The sequence below is a fragment of the Uranotaenia lowii genome, chromosome 3 (genome assembly GCF_029784155.1).
Source record: "Uranotaenia lowii strain MFRU-FL chromosome 3, ASM2978415v1, whole genome shotgun sequence".
Taxonomy (NCBI): Eukaryota; Metazoa; Arthropoda; class Insecta; order Diptera; family Culicidae; genus Uranotaenia; species Uranotaenia lowii.
Window position 1 is genome coordinate 177,798,769 of NC_073693.1, and position 19,996 is coordinate 177,818,764.

The following is a 19,996-nucleotide window of genomic DNA, read 5'->3' on the forward strand; positions in this document are numbered from 1 at the left end:
TATAAATTTGAAGACATTTTATCAATAACAAGGGCTAATTTAGATTAAGCTGTACGACCCCACATTTTGGAAAAATTATTTCAGTTGTGAAAACTGAAAGGCCAACAGGACAAAACTAAATTATATAGGGCTGATTTCACAACATTCGAAAATTAATCTTATTTCAACTAAAGTTGTTAATAAAATCACAGAGAACAGACGTACAAGCTCGAACAAAAAATCTTCAAAAAGTGTGTAAAATTTCAAATGCTAACATTCAAAAAATACGTTAGAAATTGACTTGAAATAGTGCAATCTATTGTGCCGTTCAAAAGTTACAAATCAAATTTTCAGGTGGCCAGTTTTCGAAAAGGCCCAGCCAAAAGAAACAGAAAAATTGTTCAAAACTATCGTTGGAAATTTTACACAAGTTTCGTGGGCTAGCTTGTATGTCTGTTTTCTGTGATAAAATGACTACCTACATGTTGTTTTACTGAAAGGCTGAACAAAAGGTGTAAACATTGAAAATGCGAACAATATATAGAGTTGAAAAAAAAAATCACCCCTTTTAAAAAAGAACCAGTTCGTCTTTGATAATAGGAATATAATGTAATGCCTAGAAACAAAAAAAAAATCTACGACTTGGAATACCAATACGACAACAAAAAAGCTGGTTGTGTGCTGCCTATTTTTTGCTTATTTAACTTTACATTAGTTATAGTATTTTTATCGAAAAAATGAGTATCGGAAAAGGTTTGATTTTCAGAGAAATTGAAAACAAAATCTTGCAAATATTTCCTGCTACACTGCGCACAATTTCGAAGCAAACTTATTACCGATTGTGATGCAAGAGTCGGTCGGTTTTCTCTGAAAATCTGACTTTTCCATTTTTTTTAAATTTAAAAAAGTCTTGTTTCCCATTATGACATGCATATTAGTTAGGGAAACCATACGTACTCTTTTAAGAGTACATTTACTCCTTTTCGATCGAGAAATGGGCGTACTCTACTTTTTATGAAATTTTACCAAATGTACTCTTTTTTGGTTGAAAGACATTTGATCATAAAAACCAATGTATTTCTTCCATTTTATGAAGTTGTTTCACATCTTATGCAAAAACTACGAAAGAAATAAAGCTTTAAAAAATTACTTTAATATTTTGTTTTAATAATCATACATTTTTAGTCGTTATAAACAGTGAGCACGATGAGCGCCTTTGAGTATGCAAACAGTAATCAATATGCACACAAAATTTTGAAATAGTACAAAATTATTTTATACGAAAATTCATTATTGTCATGTAAGTCACATTACCTCCAAGACACTAACAGTATTTGATTAAATTTAAATATCTCGGTGCTACCGTAGATAGCACGAAATATGTTAGTAGAACCCCGCTTATCCTAGCTCTGGTTATCCGAACTTCCGCGTTACCCAAGCCACCATTTTTATCTTAAATCCATGTAAAAATGTGTTTCATCACCGCAATATTTTGTTGAGCTAATAAATTGACGTTTTCAGCAAGCTCAGAATCTAAATTAGTCAGAAACGTCGATTAAATAGGAAAATGAAATCCATGTAAGAAGAAACGAGCCATACACCTGAATGATATGCAATACCAGAGCAAAAGAATAGGGTTTGTCAATGTATTTCATTTAATCCGAGGTTTCACTTATCCGAGGTGGTCCTTCCACCGACTGACTCGGGTAAGCAGGGTTCTATTGTACATACTTTTGCATACCATCCGGGCGCAAAGCTCGATAAATATCTTGTGTCAACCTGATGACTGGGATAACGCGGGAGCTCAGAAAACTGGAGTTCGGATTAGCGGGGTTCTACTGTTTATCATTTCTCCTGATTTTTTGGATAAATGATCTCAATGTACTCTTTTTGGTGCAGCGGGATATGGTAACCCCATATTAGACTGAGTCGATTTGGGGTATTTTTTTAATTTCTCAAAGGCTGGGGTCTAAAAAGCTCGTTTTGGTTCAAAACTGATTTTTTTTTTTTTTGCAGAATTTTTAAGTAACGTTTACATGAGTAAGTTCGAACTTTTTTGTTTGTATGGGAAAATTGAATATTTTGTACTGAAAAATCAACACCATTTTTGTTTCTTCTGTGGAACTGCTAAGCAGCTAAGTTAAAGCAAACACACAAACACTGAAGTTGTAACACCTTATAGGAACCGTCAACAGTTTTTTACAAACTTCTTCGGTTTGTTAATTAAATTAAGGATGAACTAAAATTGTTAACAAACAAACATGTCAAAAAATTGGCTCGCCTCTGGCGAAACTTAATTCGTAATTGATTATGATTTATAAGATAATAAAAGTTCTGTAGATTTGAGATTCAAAATCTTGACACACAGAGCCACTACCTTGTCTTAAGAATGGGTTTTCATTAAGAAGTTTTTATCAACAAGTTAGTAGTACAAATGTTATGCTGATATCAATATTATTCTTCAAAAAACCAATTTCAACCTAAATTTAATGTTTTGTATTTGTTCTTTTATTTGAATGCTCAACTCCACATTCAGATGGGTTTTGAAAAGTTACACAAAGCCACATTTTTCAGAGGTACAAATAATTCAAGAGCTACTTTTGATCACTCTGAATGCCATGAATCCAAATATGCAATGATTTTTTTGCTATAAGCATTTGTTTTTTAATAATTTAAAAAAAAAGTTAAAATCATTTAAAAAAATTTAAAAAAAGTTAAAAAAAATTAAGAAAGACACTTTTTGAAAAAAAAAATTAAAACATTACAACAAACTTTCCTCAAGACCACAAGTTATTGGCAAAAACAAAAATGATAGAAGTTTTCTTATTGTTTGATTTCCTAATTCTGTAGGGGAGAATGAGGATACTTGATCCCTGGGGATACTTGATTCCTTAGCTATATCTCGAAACTGGAATGTCTTACAAAGATCAAATGTTCTAGAAAAATATGCCAAAATGAGCAAAATATCAATGTTTGTAGTTTAAAAATTTTTAACAAAATAATTGTTTGAGTAATTGAACTTTGTTTGAAAAATTTCACAAAATGTAACTTGAAGATCTTTTTTCATCACTTTAAAATGTTCCTTACATGGGAAAATTATGAAAAGAATATTTGTTCCAATGTATCAATCGTTCGAGCGTAAAATGAACTTCATAATGCCATATTTTCAAAGCAATGGAAAACTCTCAACTTTTTTCAGAAAAAGTTTTCTAAAATGTTGATTATGGATACAATTGATCCCCTAGAGTTGGGTACAATTGATCCCCCTTCCAAACGGCATATTCTTCTTCTGAATTGATCGTTATGATGGCTGATTACGAAATTATTAATATTTATCCAAAAACTAATATTTATCAAACAATTTTCTGAAGAAAAGAGCAAAAATAATTAATTTTCTCTTAATTATAAAAAATAGCGCCTTTAAGTATGCAATGTTATTAGCGTTGAGACAAAGTTATAGAATTTTCTTTTTAAGTCTGCTATAAATTGTGAAATGAGAACAAACATGACCAAAATAGTCAATTAACATTCTATTTTGGGGTTTTGTTTGATTTTTATACAAGGGTTCCTAAATAAAAGATCAAGTCTCCTTCAATAGGGGATAAAGTCTCCCCTAACTTCAGAAAAATCGCAATTTTTTCACTCCCACGAAAATGCTTCTAGTTCATCAACGGGTTCAAGTATCGTTCTAATTTTTGGAGCATAGAAACTTGAAGTTACAAGCTGACAGAAAATGTCAAAGACGGCGAGTTGCTAAATTTTTCCAAAAAGATATGGTGAAAATAAGAAAAGGGGATCAAGTATCCCCACTCTCCCCTATTCTACGTGAGTTTTAAGGAATGTTTATTTAAGGTTTTATACCAAATTGAGTTTTTTAAAGTAAAAATCAAATCGTTTTGTAGGTTTCAACAAATTTGTTAAATAAAATTAAACCTTTTTTTAGATAAAATCTGACGAAAGATATAAATTCAGGACGCCAAAATCTACCAAATCAATCATTAAAAAATAAGCACTAAAGTACTGTTCCCTTGAGATATCAATTAAATTCTATAAATTTGTTTTTAAGTGGTTTGACGTTTTTATTTTAAAAAATATTAAAAAACTTATTTTTCCAACTTAATATTTTGATTTGATTTTTAAAAAAATTTACCGAAATTTATAGTCAAACTTTTTGATATTTTGCAATATTTTCAAAGTGGCTGTAAAACTAATGAACTTACATGAAAACTGAAGTCCGCTTTTTACAACTTTTTTGAAGACTGCGAAACAATTTGACTCATGCTTTGAGAAATATCCAAGATTCAATTTAGTTTTAATCTTCTTTAAAATTTAGTCATAGAGTCAAAAATTATGTTTCCGTATTATTTCTACTACAGTATTGCCAAAAAAGTGTACAAATTTATTTAATGAGTTTTACCTTTTTTTTTTTTCAAAAGATATCTCGAAAACAAAAGCTGGTAGATAAGCACTCAGCGCTCCAAAATAAGTCAAAATAAGCTGTGTAAATCTGCGTCTTCTTTAATTTTGGTTGATTTTTGACCTGATCTGATATAGATTGGGATAATTTTTTTTTTAATCAGGTGTTATATTTTATGTATTTTTTTATATGCATTCGTTCTTAAGGTAGAAGGTTTACATTCCGGTTTTATCCGAAATTTTAAATCGTATTCGTTTGCTGGTGATTCGGAAATATTGATTCAAATTTGTAAACTAGACTGCTTTAAATTAATTTTCAAGCAAATTCTTTGTAAAGAATAAAGAACATAATTTTGAATGGTTCATGAATGACTTACCGGGAATAGCATTGGTTTGAAACTTTGATTCCGATTTGTTTTGTGTTTTGAGTTTGTGTGATGGCCAGGAGTAAAATGGTTGTAGAAGTCTATCTTCACATTTTTTATGGACTTTTGGTATTTTTATTTTTTCTAGCTAAATTAGAATTTCGAAACCAGCAACGCAGTTATTGGCAAAATCCAAAAATTTTGATTTTCCATGTTACAGGCATTGAAATTGACACAATTGTACTGTGTAAAAGTGAACTGGGAGTCCCCAAACAATTTAGCATGATTTTTTTGGCGAAATAATCTCATGTTTTCGATTTGAAACAATTTTTCTGCTCTTCCGTATCTAAAACCTTATAAATTTTATAGACTGTGCTCTTTGCTTTACTTTGCTGAAGTGTTATATTAACTTGAAAATAACTAAAATGACTCTGTAATGGAACAAATAAATTCTATTTCAATTTCAGCATAAGATAAAAAAAGAAATAATCATATGTTGTAGATAATTGTCAACAATAATTTAAGTTTAAATCTAATGTTTCTCTTTCTACTTACAGAATGTGGTTTGTCGATAAGTTTTGCAAAACCATCATCTACGGAGCTTTCCTGTACTACGTCGGTCTATGGGTCTTCAACAAAATGTTTGCGACCGCATTCTAGCTCAATTCAGTGCAATAAATCATCTTCAAATCATTGTTAGTATATGTTATAGAGTGTATGTCAGCTTTAGTGTTACCACCTTTCGTTTGTATATTTGATCAGCAGTTTTTGGAAGTTTTATATGAATAATGATAGCGGCAGCTTTTGCTGCGTAGTGTATCGAATAAATAGTAATTGACACGCACGTCAATAAACGTATCATAAATCATCTCATTAATATTTCACTATTCAAAAGATATCACCAGCCCTGCGATGATACGAAACTGTGCAGTACCCTTGAAGCAGCTTCAGTTATCATTCAACCGAACAGCGGAATGGCAAAACTCACTACATCAAAGGTCGGTGATTCGTCACAACAAGACCAATTTGACTTCCTGCCTCTTTACTACATGGCTAAATTTGCCGGTTTGTGGCCCCAAAGCATAAGACGTTCTTCACCTGGAATTTCCGTTTGGAGCCTGCTTTATCTAATAGTCGTTTACAGTTTTCTTGGTTATTGCATCTACGTCAACAGCGATCCCTCATTATGGTCCAATTTGTTGCATCAAGTGGATTCTGGAATTTTGCGCTACGGTTTACAAATTCACATCATTAATGGACTGGCGATGGGTATGATCTACGTTGTTAGATAAAGATAAATTGAAAAATATCTTGCGGTTGAATGCCTGTTAATTTTCTACATCTTTATCGTGGTTTATGTCGTCATTTCGAATACTTTTTGAGCACCATTTTAGAGATTTTCTTTTCATAATTCTATACCTTTTCTGTGCAAATTTAAACAGCTTAAAATACGAAAATCGTGATTATAGCCATTTTTCAGCATTCGACGTGGAAATGGTTTTCCTTATTTTCTACAAAGTCAGAACAAACATATTTGATGAAGTCAATTTGGGTGATTTTTTTTTTCAAATGACCTTAAAAAGAAAATTATTTGTCTGGTGAGAAGGAATTGGTGTCTCGACAAAATTATGTTTATTTTTTTGTCACAAACCTGTTTATCGCAGGAAAAGTTATCCGTGTTATTATATTTTTTAACAGGATTTTTAACAAAAAAATGTTATACAAAGTTATTTTTGAAAAATATAGGATAATATTTTTCAAAAAAAAACTTTGTAAAACTTTTTTTTGTTAAAAATCCTGTTCAAAAATATTATAACACAGGTAACTTTTCCTGCGATAAACTTCGACCCTTATTTTGTTCTAGAAAGTGTTCATAAAACACTCAACTTTTTTTAATACTCTTTGATATCCTTTAGACACATTCCATCGTCACGGGAATTCACTTTTCCGGACTTTTCTGAACTGTTATCACTCTAGAAGTAAAAAAAAATACTGTAGAATATAAAAAAATAGTAGCAAACGGTCGCAATCTTTTTTTTTAATTTAGTATGATTCGACCACTAAAAATTATTGTGTTTGTGTTGTGTTCAATTACTTTAGGGACGCTAGAATTGATCATTTTCGACTTCAGTACATATCACCTTAATTTCCTGTTCTCCCTGACGAAATAGAATATCAATGTCTTAGAACAGGGATGAGCAACCTTGCTGCCCTCGAGACATGTTTGTGCAAATCTTTTTTCAAATTGTATTAAATTAATGATTTTTTTTTGATCAAACAATGATATGTCAAAAGATCTAGTTATGTTTTCTTGAAAAAATATGCATTTGTTTGCAGTAGTTGTTGTCCACAATCATTCAGATTGTTAACTTTTTCGAGCATTACCATTTTTTGAGTTCTTTTAAAGGCATTGACGCAATATTGCATATCGGCAAAAAGACACATTCAAGTTTTTTGTTCAGATTTCATTTTTCCCTAATTATTCAACTAGATACCATTTTTAAATTCAAATTCATGAAAGCGAGTCGGGAGAGCAAACAAAAAATCGTAAAGATACAGATGATTCCAGGCATTTCTAAGTCCTAGTTTTTTTGTTCCAGACAAATATAAAATTGTATGAAAAATATGCTTAGCAGATTATTTTTTTAAATTTTTTTCTTTATTTCATCAATATGAATGTTAGCACTCAAATACTGAAAAAATTAAAACCATTACCAAGTGACATATTTCTGTTCTTAAATATTTCAAGAATTTTCGTCATTCTCGACAAAAACAATATCTGTAATTTGGTGATTTGTCTCAAAATGTGTGTGACGATTATCTGTGATGCCATTTTAAGAAGTTTCATAGAAAAATCATGCCCAACGTTGATAAAATGATAAATCGAGTCATTTTACTTGAAAATTTCACATTATTGAAGTAAAAAGATTCTCATGAATCAGCTTATAGAAACCTAGCCCAGTGGAATTTAAATAATAATAAGAAAATCCATGCCACTTAGGAAAATTTTCTAGGACCAAAATGTAAACTGTAATTTGACAAAGTTGGCTTTAAAATCTGTGAAATTATGAAAATTTCTGTGATCTTGACAACTTTGCTCAACATGCAACATTGCAACAAGTTTTTTCATTGTTTGTACAAAAAGATCGGGTCTCCGAGGACAAAATCTTATTTGTAAGAAAACTTCCAGGTTTCTAGGTATCTAGGTTTTTACAAACTAAAAAAGACATAAATAATAAAGATTTGTGATGTACCGGCTAGTATTGTACACCTTGTTTAAAAAAAAGATGTTATTTCTGTTTTCTTTAAACGAATGAATTCGTTTTATTTTCCCTTTTTCAGTTGTGGTTTCGTTAAAAATTTGTCGTTATAAAATTAGTATGACGTAAAGCTACTAACTTTTAAAAAGTTTTATTTTTTGAGTGCGGCCCGCCGAAAAAATTTCAAATTTAAATTGGACCGTTGCATCAAAAGGTTGCTCACCCCTGTCTTAGAACAAGTTGTAAACGAATTAATTACCCACAATTTGATAAACGTAGCTTTCTGATTAAACATCAGCAAACAAAGTTATGTCTCTTTAAAGTTGTGGCGTGAATTCACTTTAAATTTAAACACATCAGGGTTGTGAACAGAGTATTGAGTTCACATCACGAAATTTCAAAAGATTCTGAATAATTCTTTACAGGCTTCAAATTATTTGTACACTTTTTAAAGTGATATTATGCTTTTCCGACTTCATCAATCTTAAATTTCCAGTATCTTTTTCTAACATTTCCCTTATACTAACTCGCACTTACATATTGAGGAATCGTGCGTTAAAATTACTATTTTTTCTCACAATCTACATTTGAATATTCACAAAAAAAACTTTTTTTTATTTTTTTTTTCTCAATAATTATGATTTTTTTTTTTAAATTATGAATCATTGAAAAAAGGTAGGGGAGAGTGGGGTATCATGGGTCACTTTTTTTCTTTGTTTCATAACTTCTTTATATAAAGCTTAGTTCTTTTAGACATGGGACACTTTCTTTTTCTAAAAGCTCGTTTACTAGTATTCGGACATTTAAAATTTTGACAGAATTTTGTTGCCTGTGAAAATTAATTAGCGACCTATTTTTTCCAAAATTTTAAATTTATGCGTTTTTGATATATTTACGATGCAAGAAAAAAAGAAAAAAAAATCTTGCACAGTTTCCTTTAAAAACCATCATTATCAAATGGAAAGCTGACAAAATCATTGATTATTCAAAGATGGAAAACGTATGAAAACACTTAAAATGTCCACAAAGTTCAAATCAAGCATTGTAGTGAAACACATGATTGGCAACTACTGTTAAGGGTCATCAGGGAAGACACGTCTCAGACCAGAATTTTAAATTTTAGATAAACGAAAAACTAAGTGTAGATCGTTGAAATGTCCAACAATTTTTTCTCTGATAAGCTGACAGTGTTGCCTAATTATGAATCATTCAAACCTAACCTCGAACAATAAATTTTTGCTAGTTCTAGAGCTCGTGAGCTGTAAAGCTGGTACCGAGGCAATGAGACAGGTGATTTCTGAAGGACAACAAAACTTTGAAAACCCCTATATCAAACAAATTCCAGAGTTTGAATCCCATAACATGTCTGCTCGTGGTAAGGTCCCTAGCATATTAAAGTATTTATTTGCTGATTTTTTGTATAAAATATAATGATTTGCAGAGGTTCTGCTCCTATAGGAAAAAAAAAACAATTTTCCAAACAAAAACACTGATTTTTGCTGTTTTAAAAGTCTAAAAAGAGTCAGTCATCTTGTGTGTACCCTTCGCAACCTACGATCTATACTAACCGATTATACTTAAATATTAATCTCATAATGGTTTTACTTCGTTTTTGATAGATTTGGTTAGCAGAAATTCCATTAAAAACTCTTTTTAGTGGCTCAGAAATAATCAAGTTTTGTCAATTTTGAAACAACTTTATCCACTTAGTTGCCCTTAGTTTCTTTTAAAAGAAAAGTATTGGACCAAAATGTAGTTCAAATTGAAGGGAGAGGATGCAGCCACCTAGCATACAGATTGGACGGAGTAAAAAATGAAAAAACTGAACAATATCATGACTGAAAAAAGTGTGCGCCATGCGATAGGAGGTACCAAGAATAAAGTAAAGATTTTTCTTGCAAAAAACGATAAATAATTTTTTTCAAATTTTTCCATGAATTATCATATGGATACCTTCATTTCTTTCATAGAAAGTATTTTGATCAAACGAATGGTTTTTGAGATAGACGCATTCGTAACTGTCCCATTTCTAAAAGAACTAAGCTTTAGTTCTGACTGTTTTAAAAAAAGTTTTTTTTTGGATTTTGAAAAACTGTGGGGAAACGTGGACAACAAAATCCAAATTGACTAGATAACTTGCAAAGTTTATGAGTTGACCCAAAACTGAAATTTCATAATTCATTTAGATTTTTAAAGAAATTTCAGATGAAGAAATAAAAAAGAGAGTTGTGTATGATCGAATAGTTCCTAAACATGGTTCGCGAACATTTCGGCAAAATTCCATTTGTAGGATTTATGTTCGTCTCTATCGCATTGGAAAAATGGTCAAATTATTTTTCACAGCCCTTTATATGGCATAGGAAAACTTTGCAGATAGGAAAAACGTATTTAAAGTTTTGAATGTGTATGAAAACACCAACATACAGTGAGCGAAATAAGAATAGCACCACTATGTGTTTTGCTTGTTAAAATATTAATGTTCGAAAATCACCAAAATTTTCTTTCATAAATTGTTTTGAATTGTTCAACGGATAAATCAAGCATAAGTTTATTTTTTTTCGAACGTTGCAATTGGCGTTGAGGACCAAAACTATGGAAAAAGGGTGCGAAATAAAAATAGAACCACTTGTGTTTTTTCAACAAAAACAAGATTATTTCTAAAAAATTACTGTGTAAAAGTGAATAATAATGCTTCTACGAATTATCTGAATAGATAACTGTATTTAAGGAGTTTTCTAGAATTTCAAAGATTTTCAAAGGTTTTAAAAGGGTGTTTCAAGAGATGCTCCTCTAGCGTTTAGGAATTTGATACTTGAGCTATAATACTTTATCAAATTGCTTTATTTCTTCATTATCATTCATAAGTATGATGCAAATTGACGAAACATAGATTTGATGTTGAATTTGAATAAAAAACAGGCTTCAAATCCAAAAATACAAATGTTTTTAAATAGTCAAACGCTATTTCTCTAGTTTCAAGTAATAGATGGCAGCACTATCCTACATTTAAACCAAATTGATTCCCGTTTTCGAATATCTGGGATTAATTCAGGTGTGCTGGATGATTTTGGTCAAGAAATAAGTACTTGGTACCGTGTGACCGCCTTGGAAATTCTAAGATCACAATTTCAAAAAATAAGAATTTCATCATGAACCCATAAAAGTGAATTTCTTGGACCGATAATCAAAATAATTTTGTACTTTCCGATGGAGCTTGATGAACCGGTTCACTAGCAGTATTATTGGTATGATTTGAAATTGAATCGGAAGTTGAGATGTGCAGGAATTTTGGTGGTGTTATATTCTTGTGCTGGTGTTTCTTTTTTGCTAATCCGGAAAAGATTTCTGCAGCGTGAACTCCAACAAAACTGTGTTGGAAAACTACATCGAAATGATGAATATGGGCCCTAAATAAACCTGAAAAATCAATATTGAGACTTAATTTGGTATTAACGGCAAGATAGTGCTGCCATCTATGACTTGAAACTGGAAAAAGTTATGTTTATTGAAAAAAAAATCTAAGTTTATGAATACCAACCTGTTTTTTCTGATTTAAAATAAACCGAAAATGTTTGATTCATCATTTCACGTCATTTTAATGAAGAAAATAAGTAGTTTGGTAAAGAATTACAGCTCAAATATCAAATTCCTTAGTTCTAGAAGAGCATCTCTCAAAACACCATTTTAAATCGAAAATCTTTTTAATTCTAGAAAACTTCTTAAATACAGTTATCTATTCAGATAATTCGTAGAAGCATTATTATTAGAGATGTACCGAATATTCGGTCGGCCGAATATTCGGCGCCGAATATCGTCAAAAAACCGTTAAGCCGAATATTCGGCTCGCCGAATAGCTGAGCTTGGTATTCGGCCGAATAGGCCGAATAGGCCGAATATCTACTACAGACTTGTAAATTTTTCACATAATTTTTGATAATTTATAAAATACACAAAAGTAAAGTTGTAAAAGCTACACAATCATTAAAAACTTATGGTTTCAGCAAAACATCTAAGGTATATCCGCATATCTTTCACTGTAGATCGTACAAGAAAATGCTGAACGGTATCGCTTTATACTTTGATTATAGTTTATTCCAGATTTTCTGGATATATTCAGGCTTGGCCATAAATCCAGTAAAGAATCCAGATAAGTCAAATCTGGACGGGAATTCCAGATATTGGGAAGTATCCCCTTACTTTGCTCGAGTTTATTCAGATTATTTGCTAAGTCAAATAAAAAACTTATTTTTTTTTTAAATTTTGTAATCAATTTTTCGAAAATTTCAAAATGTAGGTACATAAATTTTGCCTTTTTTTTCAAAAATCGTTCTGACTGCCTGATCCTCTGAATACGTGTGGTTGTAAGTATGGTATGCTTAAGGTTAAAGATCATCTATCTTTTCAACAACTATTTTAAAGATATCTTGCTCAAATTCGACCTTCATCTAATTCAATATTAGAGAAGAAATTTCACATAAATTGGCACCTGTTTCGACATGTTTTATACCAGATTTCACAGGAACCCAATCTCTTTGGTGATAAACGCCGTAAAAGCGACTAGTCACCTGATGTCTTTTCAGTTATTGATGAGATTTTAAAAATCAGGAAGACCCCTACTTAAAAAATATCTAGTAATAAATGTATCATCCGATAGTATCATCTGGTTTAAAATAATCGACTTAAAAACATGAGGGGCATTAATATGGAAGAAATAGAATGCATTGAAATAATCGCTTTAGGTTTTTTCATTGAAAACTCTATAGAATATTCAACCGAATATTCGGCCGAATATTCGTTTGGCCGAATAGTTGAAAAGGTCAATATTCGGTATTCGGCCGTTCGCCGAATACCACTATTCGGTACATCTCTAATTATTATTCACTTTTACACAGTAAATTTTTAGAAATAATCTTGTTTTTGTTGAAAAAACACAAGTGGTTCTATTCTTATTTCGCACCCTTTTTCCATAGTTTTGGTCCTCAACGCCAATTGCAACGTCCAAAAAAAGTTAACTTATGCTTGATTTATCCGTTAAACAATTCAAAACAATTTATAGAAAAAAATTTTGGTGATTTTCAAACATTCATATTTTAACAAGCAAAACACATAGTGGTGCTATTCTTATTTCGCTCACTGTATAGGTAGCCCAAGATACCCACAAAATGTGGCCCACGATTCCCCACAAGCTATGATTTGCAAATTGGTTGCGTTTGTGTGACTTACTGATGTTTCATCAAAAATTCCTTTTCCACGTGAAAGATCATGACAAAACTAGGATCATAAGCGTATGAGCATATTTTTATTATGTGCTTTACGTCTCCCACGGTTGCAATTTGTGGGTGCTTTTTTATTTATGTAAGTACATTTTTCTAGGCTAGTTAAATAAAATATGCCTATGATACGTACATAAGTCAACAACATATAGAAAAACATGCTTAAGCAAAGCGACGACGATGACAGTTGGATTAAGATTTTTATCTCAACACACAGCTGAGATATTTAGAGTGGCCCATGTTTCCCCATGGAACACGTTTCCCCATGGCCCACGTTACCCCACTCTCCCCTACCAAATTATGTTCGATTTGTAAAAATCCGACCATCTGGAAATTCAAGACAGCTTTCGGAGCATTAGATCGAATGATCGAATTAGAAATTTAAACAAAAATCGAATTTCGTGATGTGAATTCACTCATTCGCGCTGTTGTAACTCAACTGGATTTCAACCGATTTCTTTTATTTAATTTTTATTAAATGTTTCAGAATCTTCTCGGAATTTTCAAAGAAGATCTATGTATATAATTTTTGTTAAAAAATGTAAAAGTTTCGTCGTAAAATAAATAAGTTTGCTTTTTATGACGTGAATTCGCTCTTTTGCGACTGTTTTGATCGCTTCTTAAATCAACTCCATTAAATATAGACAAATTCTCTTTTTCTACACAATTATTATTATTAGTATTTGTTGGCTTCATATTTGACAAATTGAGAAAAAATATCAATTCAAATATTTGTAATTAGGTAGTTATTTTATAAAAGTTGTTCGAATTTTTACTTTATCCATCAACAAATTTTATATTCAAAACTACATAAAACATGTTAGGTTTTTTTTTCTTTTTTTTTTTTTTGATGATTTTGGATATTTTTAATTCGAGAACGGATTAAAATCAAAAGCGGCACAAGCGCGTGAAATGTGTTTTAAAGATAAAGCTAGGTTGCTGACAAAAATACTGTGTTTTTGAAAAAAAAAATCTGATTTTCTGTAACTTTTCCCAAAAATGCTGTGATGGTTTTTTATGCTATTTCCTTTAATTTCATTGAAAATTTATGATTAACTAGCTGATCCCATACGAACTCCGTTTCGCTTTCAATTTAGAATATGTCATGAACAGTTTAAATAAATGTCAATTGCCAGGCATTTTCCAGATGCAATAGTTGCAAAAATGTTTAACACGTTATATGTACGATCACTTCTTCAACCGTTTGCTACTAAATTTGAAATCAGGAATTAAAAAAAAACCCGTATATGAATGTTTGTCTCGATGCGATGCAAACTCACGTAATTATTGCAAAAACAAATTTTATAGTTAATATGGAAGACCCTTTTTTTTGTCGTTTTATACAATTATTGAAATCAGAAACCAATTGACCGTCCCATCCCCCATGTATAAATTTCGACTCGATGGTTGGCCTCTTTTACGAACTTTGATCTCTGAAATCGATTGCCCTTCCCTCAAAACTCCCGTGTACAAATTTTCAAACCAATGCATTGCATAATAACGTCAATATCGCAAAAAAAACAGTGTATAGTTAATCTGGACGACCCCTTACCCAAAATTGGATAATCGGAATCAATTGTTCGTCCTTAATAAATCCTATGTGCAAATTTTCATCTCAATCCGATGTAGATTAACGTCAATATCGCAAAAAAGCGAACAGATAATATCAACGACCCCTTTGGCTGGACCCTTACACAAAATTTGATACTGGCAATCGATTGCGAGTTCCTAAACATATCCGAGTACAAATTTACTTCTCAATCCGATGAATAATAACGTCAATATCAAAAAAATATTGAAAAGTTGATATGGACAACCCCTTTTGCCGGCCCCTCAAACTAAATTCGATACCTGAAATCGATTGCTTGTCACTCAAAACTCTCGTGTACTAATTTTCATCTGAATCCGATGTATAATAACGTCAATATAAAAAAAAATAGCGAACAAAGAATATGGACGACCCCTTTGGCTGGCCCGTTACACAAAATTTTATATCGGCAATCGATTTCCCGTCCCTGAAAACATCCGAGCTCAAATTTTTATTCCAATCTGACGTACACTAACGTCAATAACACAAAAATATTGAAAAGTTAATATGGACGACCCCTTTTTCCGACCCCTGACCCAAAATTCAACACCCGAAATCCATTTCCCATCTCTCAAAACCCCCATGTGCAAATTTTCATCACGATCCGACGAAAAATAACGTCAATATCGCGAAAACATTATTTGTCTTGTATGGACGACCCCTTTCAGAAGGGGTCATCCAAAAATCTGAAAACATTTTTCATCCTTCCTGGACCTAATGAGTATCCATGCCAAATTTCAGACCTCTAGCTTTTAAGATGGCTGAGTCTATAGAGGACAAACAAACAAACAAACAAACAAACAAACAAACAAACAAACAAACAAACAAACAAACAAACATACAGATAATTGCTTTTTATATATATAGATTGGTTTTTTTTTCAAACTAAGCAATCTGATCATTTATTTTTAATTCAAAGTAAAAAAATCTAAGTTTTATACTAGGCAACAATTTTTAAATTTTGGAAATCCATTTAAAATTCAAAAATTCTGTAGAATGTGTGAATTTTTCAAAATTCTGTGTTCTGTGACACAGATTCTGTGATGAAAATTTGCTGTGAAATTAATGATTTTTCTGTGATTTCGGCAACCTTGGCTATAAGTTTCACTAATTTTTATTACAAAAAGTGTCTCCCAAAATATTTCAAATATTTGCAAATATTTTCGATTTTTCCTTCAATGCATATGAATGTTTGATTCTTCCACTTTAATGAAAATATATATTGATTTATACGTTTCGATGATTTGGCGTAGAAATCTAAAGTTGAAAAAGCATGACATGTCCATGAAATGTTGTCAGTTCAATATCGCATTCGTTTAGTACATGAATTTAGGCGCACTTTTCAATCCTAAAAATTAAATTCAAATCATTATTCCATCTGTTAATAAAACGATTCACTAACTATTTAAATACATTTCAGCAATAATCGTCAGTGTTATAAACATTTTCCAGCGTCACCAGAAATGGAGCTTTTTAGAACTTTTTCAACAAACAACCGACATTGTTCGAAGAGATCTTTATGTGGAAATACCCTTTAAGTATGCAAAAATGTAGGACGAAACTGACCATCGAAAAATTGCATCTTAAATATTGAAATCATATCTTATTTGCAGGTTTTATTATGGAATCGCAACTGCTCAAAACGTATTCCTTCTTGCTGTAACCTTGTTGTACTACTATCTTCTAGCAGTCAAGCTACGGATCGACTCCAACGTTCTATACATTTCCTACTATTTGATCAACATGACATCGCTTATATTCACCGTCGAATATGTTGCTTTTGTTGTGTCGGTTAAAAGCAGAATGACGTTGGTAAGCTCGTTGTTGAAACAACTACTGTTCGAAAAATCGGACGTTGAATTTGTGGAATTGGACTCGAAAACACCAACAATAGCATATAATGAAATATTCATGATTCGAAGCAATATCAAAGATCAATTGAAAGATGAAAAGAAGATTGTTTTTGTGGATGAAACTAATGAGACTATGATCAGTTCTTTGAAATCCTGGTGGAAGTATTTGAATCGGAAACAACTGTAAGTTCAAATAAACTGTTGATGATATTAGGCATTTCGAACTTTCTTCTTTTATTCCAGCAAAGTACGAAGACTCAGAGTGGATCGTTATTCATCTACTTCTGAGATAAATGAATTCGTCGACGTTTTAAGCTGTTTGCATTACAAATCTTGTGAATGCGTAGAGTTGCTGAATAGATCGTTCTCCATACAGCTGATGCTACATTTTGCTACGATGTTTCTTTATCTTGTGTTTGCATTATTTGCTTTGTATAAGTACACAACGCTTTAGTGAAAGTTTCAAGAATTTTACTACTTAGATAATTTTTTTTCAGAGCTTTTAATACTACTTCTGTACCGTTTCAACTCCTGGCTGCTGCAAATGGTTTTTGGATAGTCTATTATATGACATCGATCATGGTTATCATATCCGTTCAATCAAGCACAGTGGAATCGTGTCATGAATCGGGCGATATAGTACATCAAATCATAAGACAAAATCAAAAGACCTTTGGCACAGCGGCCATTGAAAAGGTTTGTTTGGCAAAACTTTTTTGCTTATTATGTTAATGCATTGACATAGCAGTCATTTTTTTTTTCGAAAATTTGTTTGTATTACTGAAGGCGATATAAACACTATGTTCAAGTGTTAATGTAGTTGGTATGTACGGAATCGCCTAAAGATATGCAATAGCTGTTAAACAAAAAAAAATTACAGCACTGTTATGTTTTAATTTATGTTTATTTTCCTTTCAATTAGTTCGTGGAAATTAATGGTTGTTTATGTTATATATTATTCTTACTGATGTTTTCACTCTAAAGGGTGATACGGTCAAAATTTGGTCAAGGGAAAACGCGTGTAAATCGGTGAAATCGTCTATTTAAAAAATCAAATTAAATTTCTTTTTCAAGTTCAATTAGCATGAAATTAAGGAAAAATATTCATTTACGCTTCCGCTTTTCCAGATCCGTACTGCCGGGCCTTACGCTTAACCCCTGCCATCAGATTTTGTACAGCCACCTTGGCCACCTTCTTCGCCACAGAAAGCCAGTTTGCCTTGAACTGCTGCTCGTCCTTAGCAGTTTTTTTAGTCTTCTTTAGGTTCCACTTGACAATAGCCCAGTATTTCTCAATTGGGCGGAGCTCTGGCGTGTTGGGAGGGTTTTTGTCCTTGAGAACCACCTGCACGTTGTTGGCGGCGTACCACTGCATGGCTTTTTTACCGTAATGGCAAGATGCCAAATTCGGCCAAAACAGTACGGAACAACTGTGTTTCTCCAGGAAAGGCAGCAGACGTTTATACAAAAACTCTTTCACGTAAATTTCTTGGTTGATAGTCCCAGAAGCTATGAAAATGCTGCTTTTCAAGCCACAGGTACAGATGGCTTGTCAAACCAGATATTTCTTCACGAACTTTGACAGTTTCATGTGCTTGAAAAGATATGCTACCTTTCCCCTTCCTTTTGCCGTATAAAACTCCTGTCTCGGAAGCTGCTTGTAGTCGGCTTTGACGTAGGTTTCGTCGTCCATTACCACGCAGTCAAACTTCGTCAGCATCGTCGTATACAGCCTCCGGGATCGCGCTTTGGCCGTCGTATTTTGTTTATTATCGCGATTTGGAGTCACTATCTTCTTGTAAGTCGATAGTCCGGCTCGTTTTTTGGCTCGATGCACGGTTGTAGACGAAACACCCAGCTTACTTGACGCTTATTAGACCGGTTGTTCTCTATGGGCACGAGACATGGATATTGCTCGAGGAGGACCTGCGTACACTCGGGGTATTCGAGCGACGAGTGTTAAGAACCATCTTTGGCGGCGTACAGGAGAACGGAGTGTGGAGGCGAAGGATGAACCACGAGCTCGCGCGACTCTACGGCGAACCCAGTATCCAGAAGGTGGTGAAAGCTGGCCGGATACGCTGGGCGGGACATGTTGCGAGAATGCCGGATGACTGTCCTGCAAAACAGGTGTTCGCTACGAATCCGGTAGGAACAAGACGAGCGGGGGCGCAACGAGCGAGGTGGTTAGACCAAGTGGAGCGTGATCTGGCGAACGTGGGGTGCCCGAGAAATTGGAGAACGGTTGCCATGGACCGAGTGAATTTTAGGAATTATGTTCGTCAAGTTATGTCGTGAGACGGAATACTATGTAAATAAATAAATAACCCAGCTTACTTGCGGCATCTCGGAGAGAAGTTAGGGTTTCGCTTGAAACTACCGGCAACTCTCTTTGTTGTCTCAGTGGCTTCCGGTTTTCGATTTTCCCCCGATCCAGACTTCCTGGCTGTCGACAAACGTTCCCCAAACACATTTGTAACGGTTGATTTGGCAACATTTTACGATTTTGTCAGCTTTGCGTGCAAGTAGCTCGGATTTTCGCGATGCGCGAGCAAAATTTTGATACGTTGCTCTTCTTCCTTGGACGGCATTTTGACAACTGAAGAGTGAATTATAAAATAAAAATAGGAGCAATATTCTACACACACACACCTTCAAAATGAGGGTTGTTCAGGTTTTTTAAATGCAAAATTGAAAGAAATACGTCAAGTTGATATTGACCAAATTTTGACCGTATCACCCTTTATTAGGGGTTTGAAAGTTTTATGATGTTTTCAGCTCTCTACATTTTCACTGCAACTGAAAATGAGAAACATATCATTCTCATGTGGACTGTTCGAGTTTGATTGGCCTCTTTTTGCGTCGGTAATTTTTGCCATATTGTTTAACAGTCAGTCAATAGTTTCATATATTCATTTGTCTAATTTAAGATGCTGGCTGCTATCGCGATGTACTTGGTCTTTCTGATCCAGTTCGATGTGACTCCGACCCAAACGAATTCGAATATTACTTCTGCTAAGAGCTAAAATGGAATGCCTATGCTCATGATAACGATAATATTTAGGTACTTGTGTGACAGAAAAATAAAAATGTTTTTCATCCTAGTCAATCTTCAATTCCATTTTCTTCGAATTCCTTAACTTGCCAATCTAAAGCTTTCTCACTTAGATTCCAGTCGAATTGAAACTCTAGGGGAGAATGACGATACTTGATCCCTGGCCCTGGGGATACTCGATCCCTTCGCTATGTCTCGAAACATGAA

The 19,996-nt window shown here is 32.9% G+C and overlaps 2 protein-coding genes across 2 annotated transcripts in view; both read left to right on the forward strand.

Annotated features, from left to right (window-relative positions):
* The window catches only part of LOC129754628 (putative fatty acyl-CoA reductase CG5065), a 76,508-nt gene extending 70,880 nt beyond the window's left edge, over positions 1 to 5,628 (forward strand). Inside the window, exon 10 of the mRNA XM_055750792.1 lies at positions 5,318 to 5,628. Coding sequence (XP_055606767.1) covers positions 5,318 to 5,420 — 103 coding nt within the window. The 3' untranslated portion in view covers positions 5,421 to 5,628. The remainder of the gene's footprint in view (positions 1 to 5,317) is intronic.
* LOC129752879 (putative gustatory receptor 28a) lies at positions 5,549 to 19,796 on the forward strand. Its single transcript, XM_055748666.1, has 8 exons — positions 5,549 to 5,571; positions 5,656 to 6,029; positions 16,302 to 16,419; positions 16,495 to 16,917; positions 16,978 to 17,172; positions 17,232 to 17,430; positions 19,513 to 19,599; positions 19,665 to 19,796. The coding sequence occupies exons 1-8, from the start codon at positions 5,549 to 5,551 to the stop codon at positions 19,758 to 19,760; spliced, it is 1,515 nt and encodes a 504-aa protein (XP_055604641.1). The 3' UTR covers positions 19,761 to 19,796.
* The last annotated feature ends 200 nt before the right edge of the window (positions 19,797 to 19,996 follow it).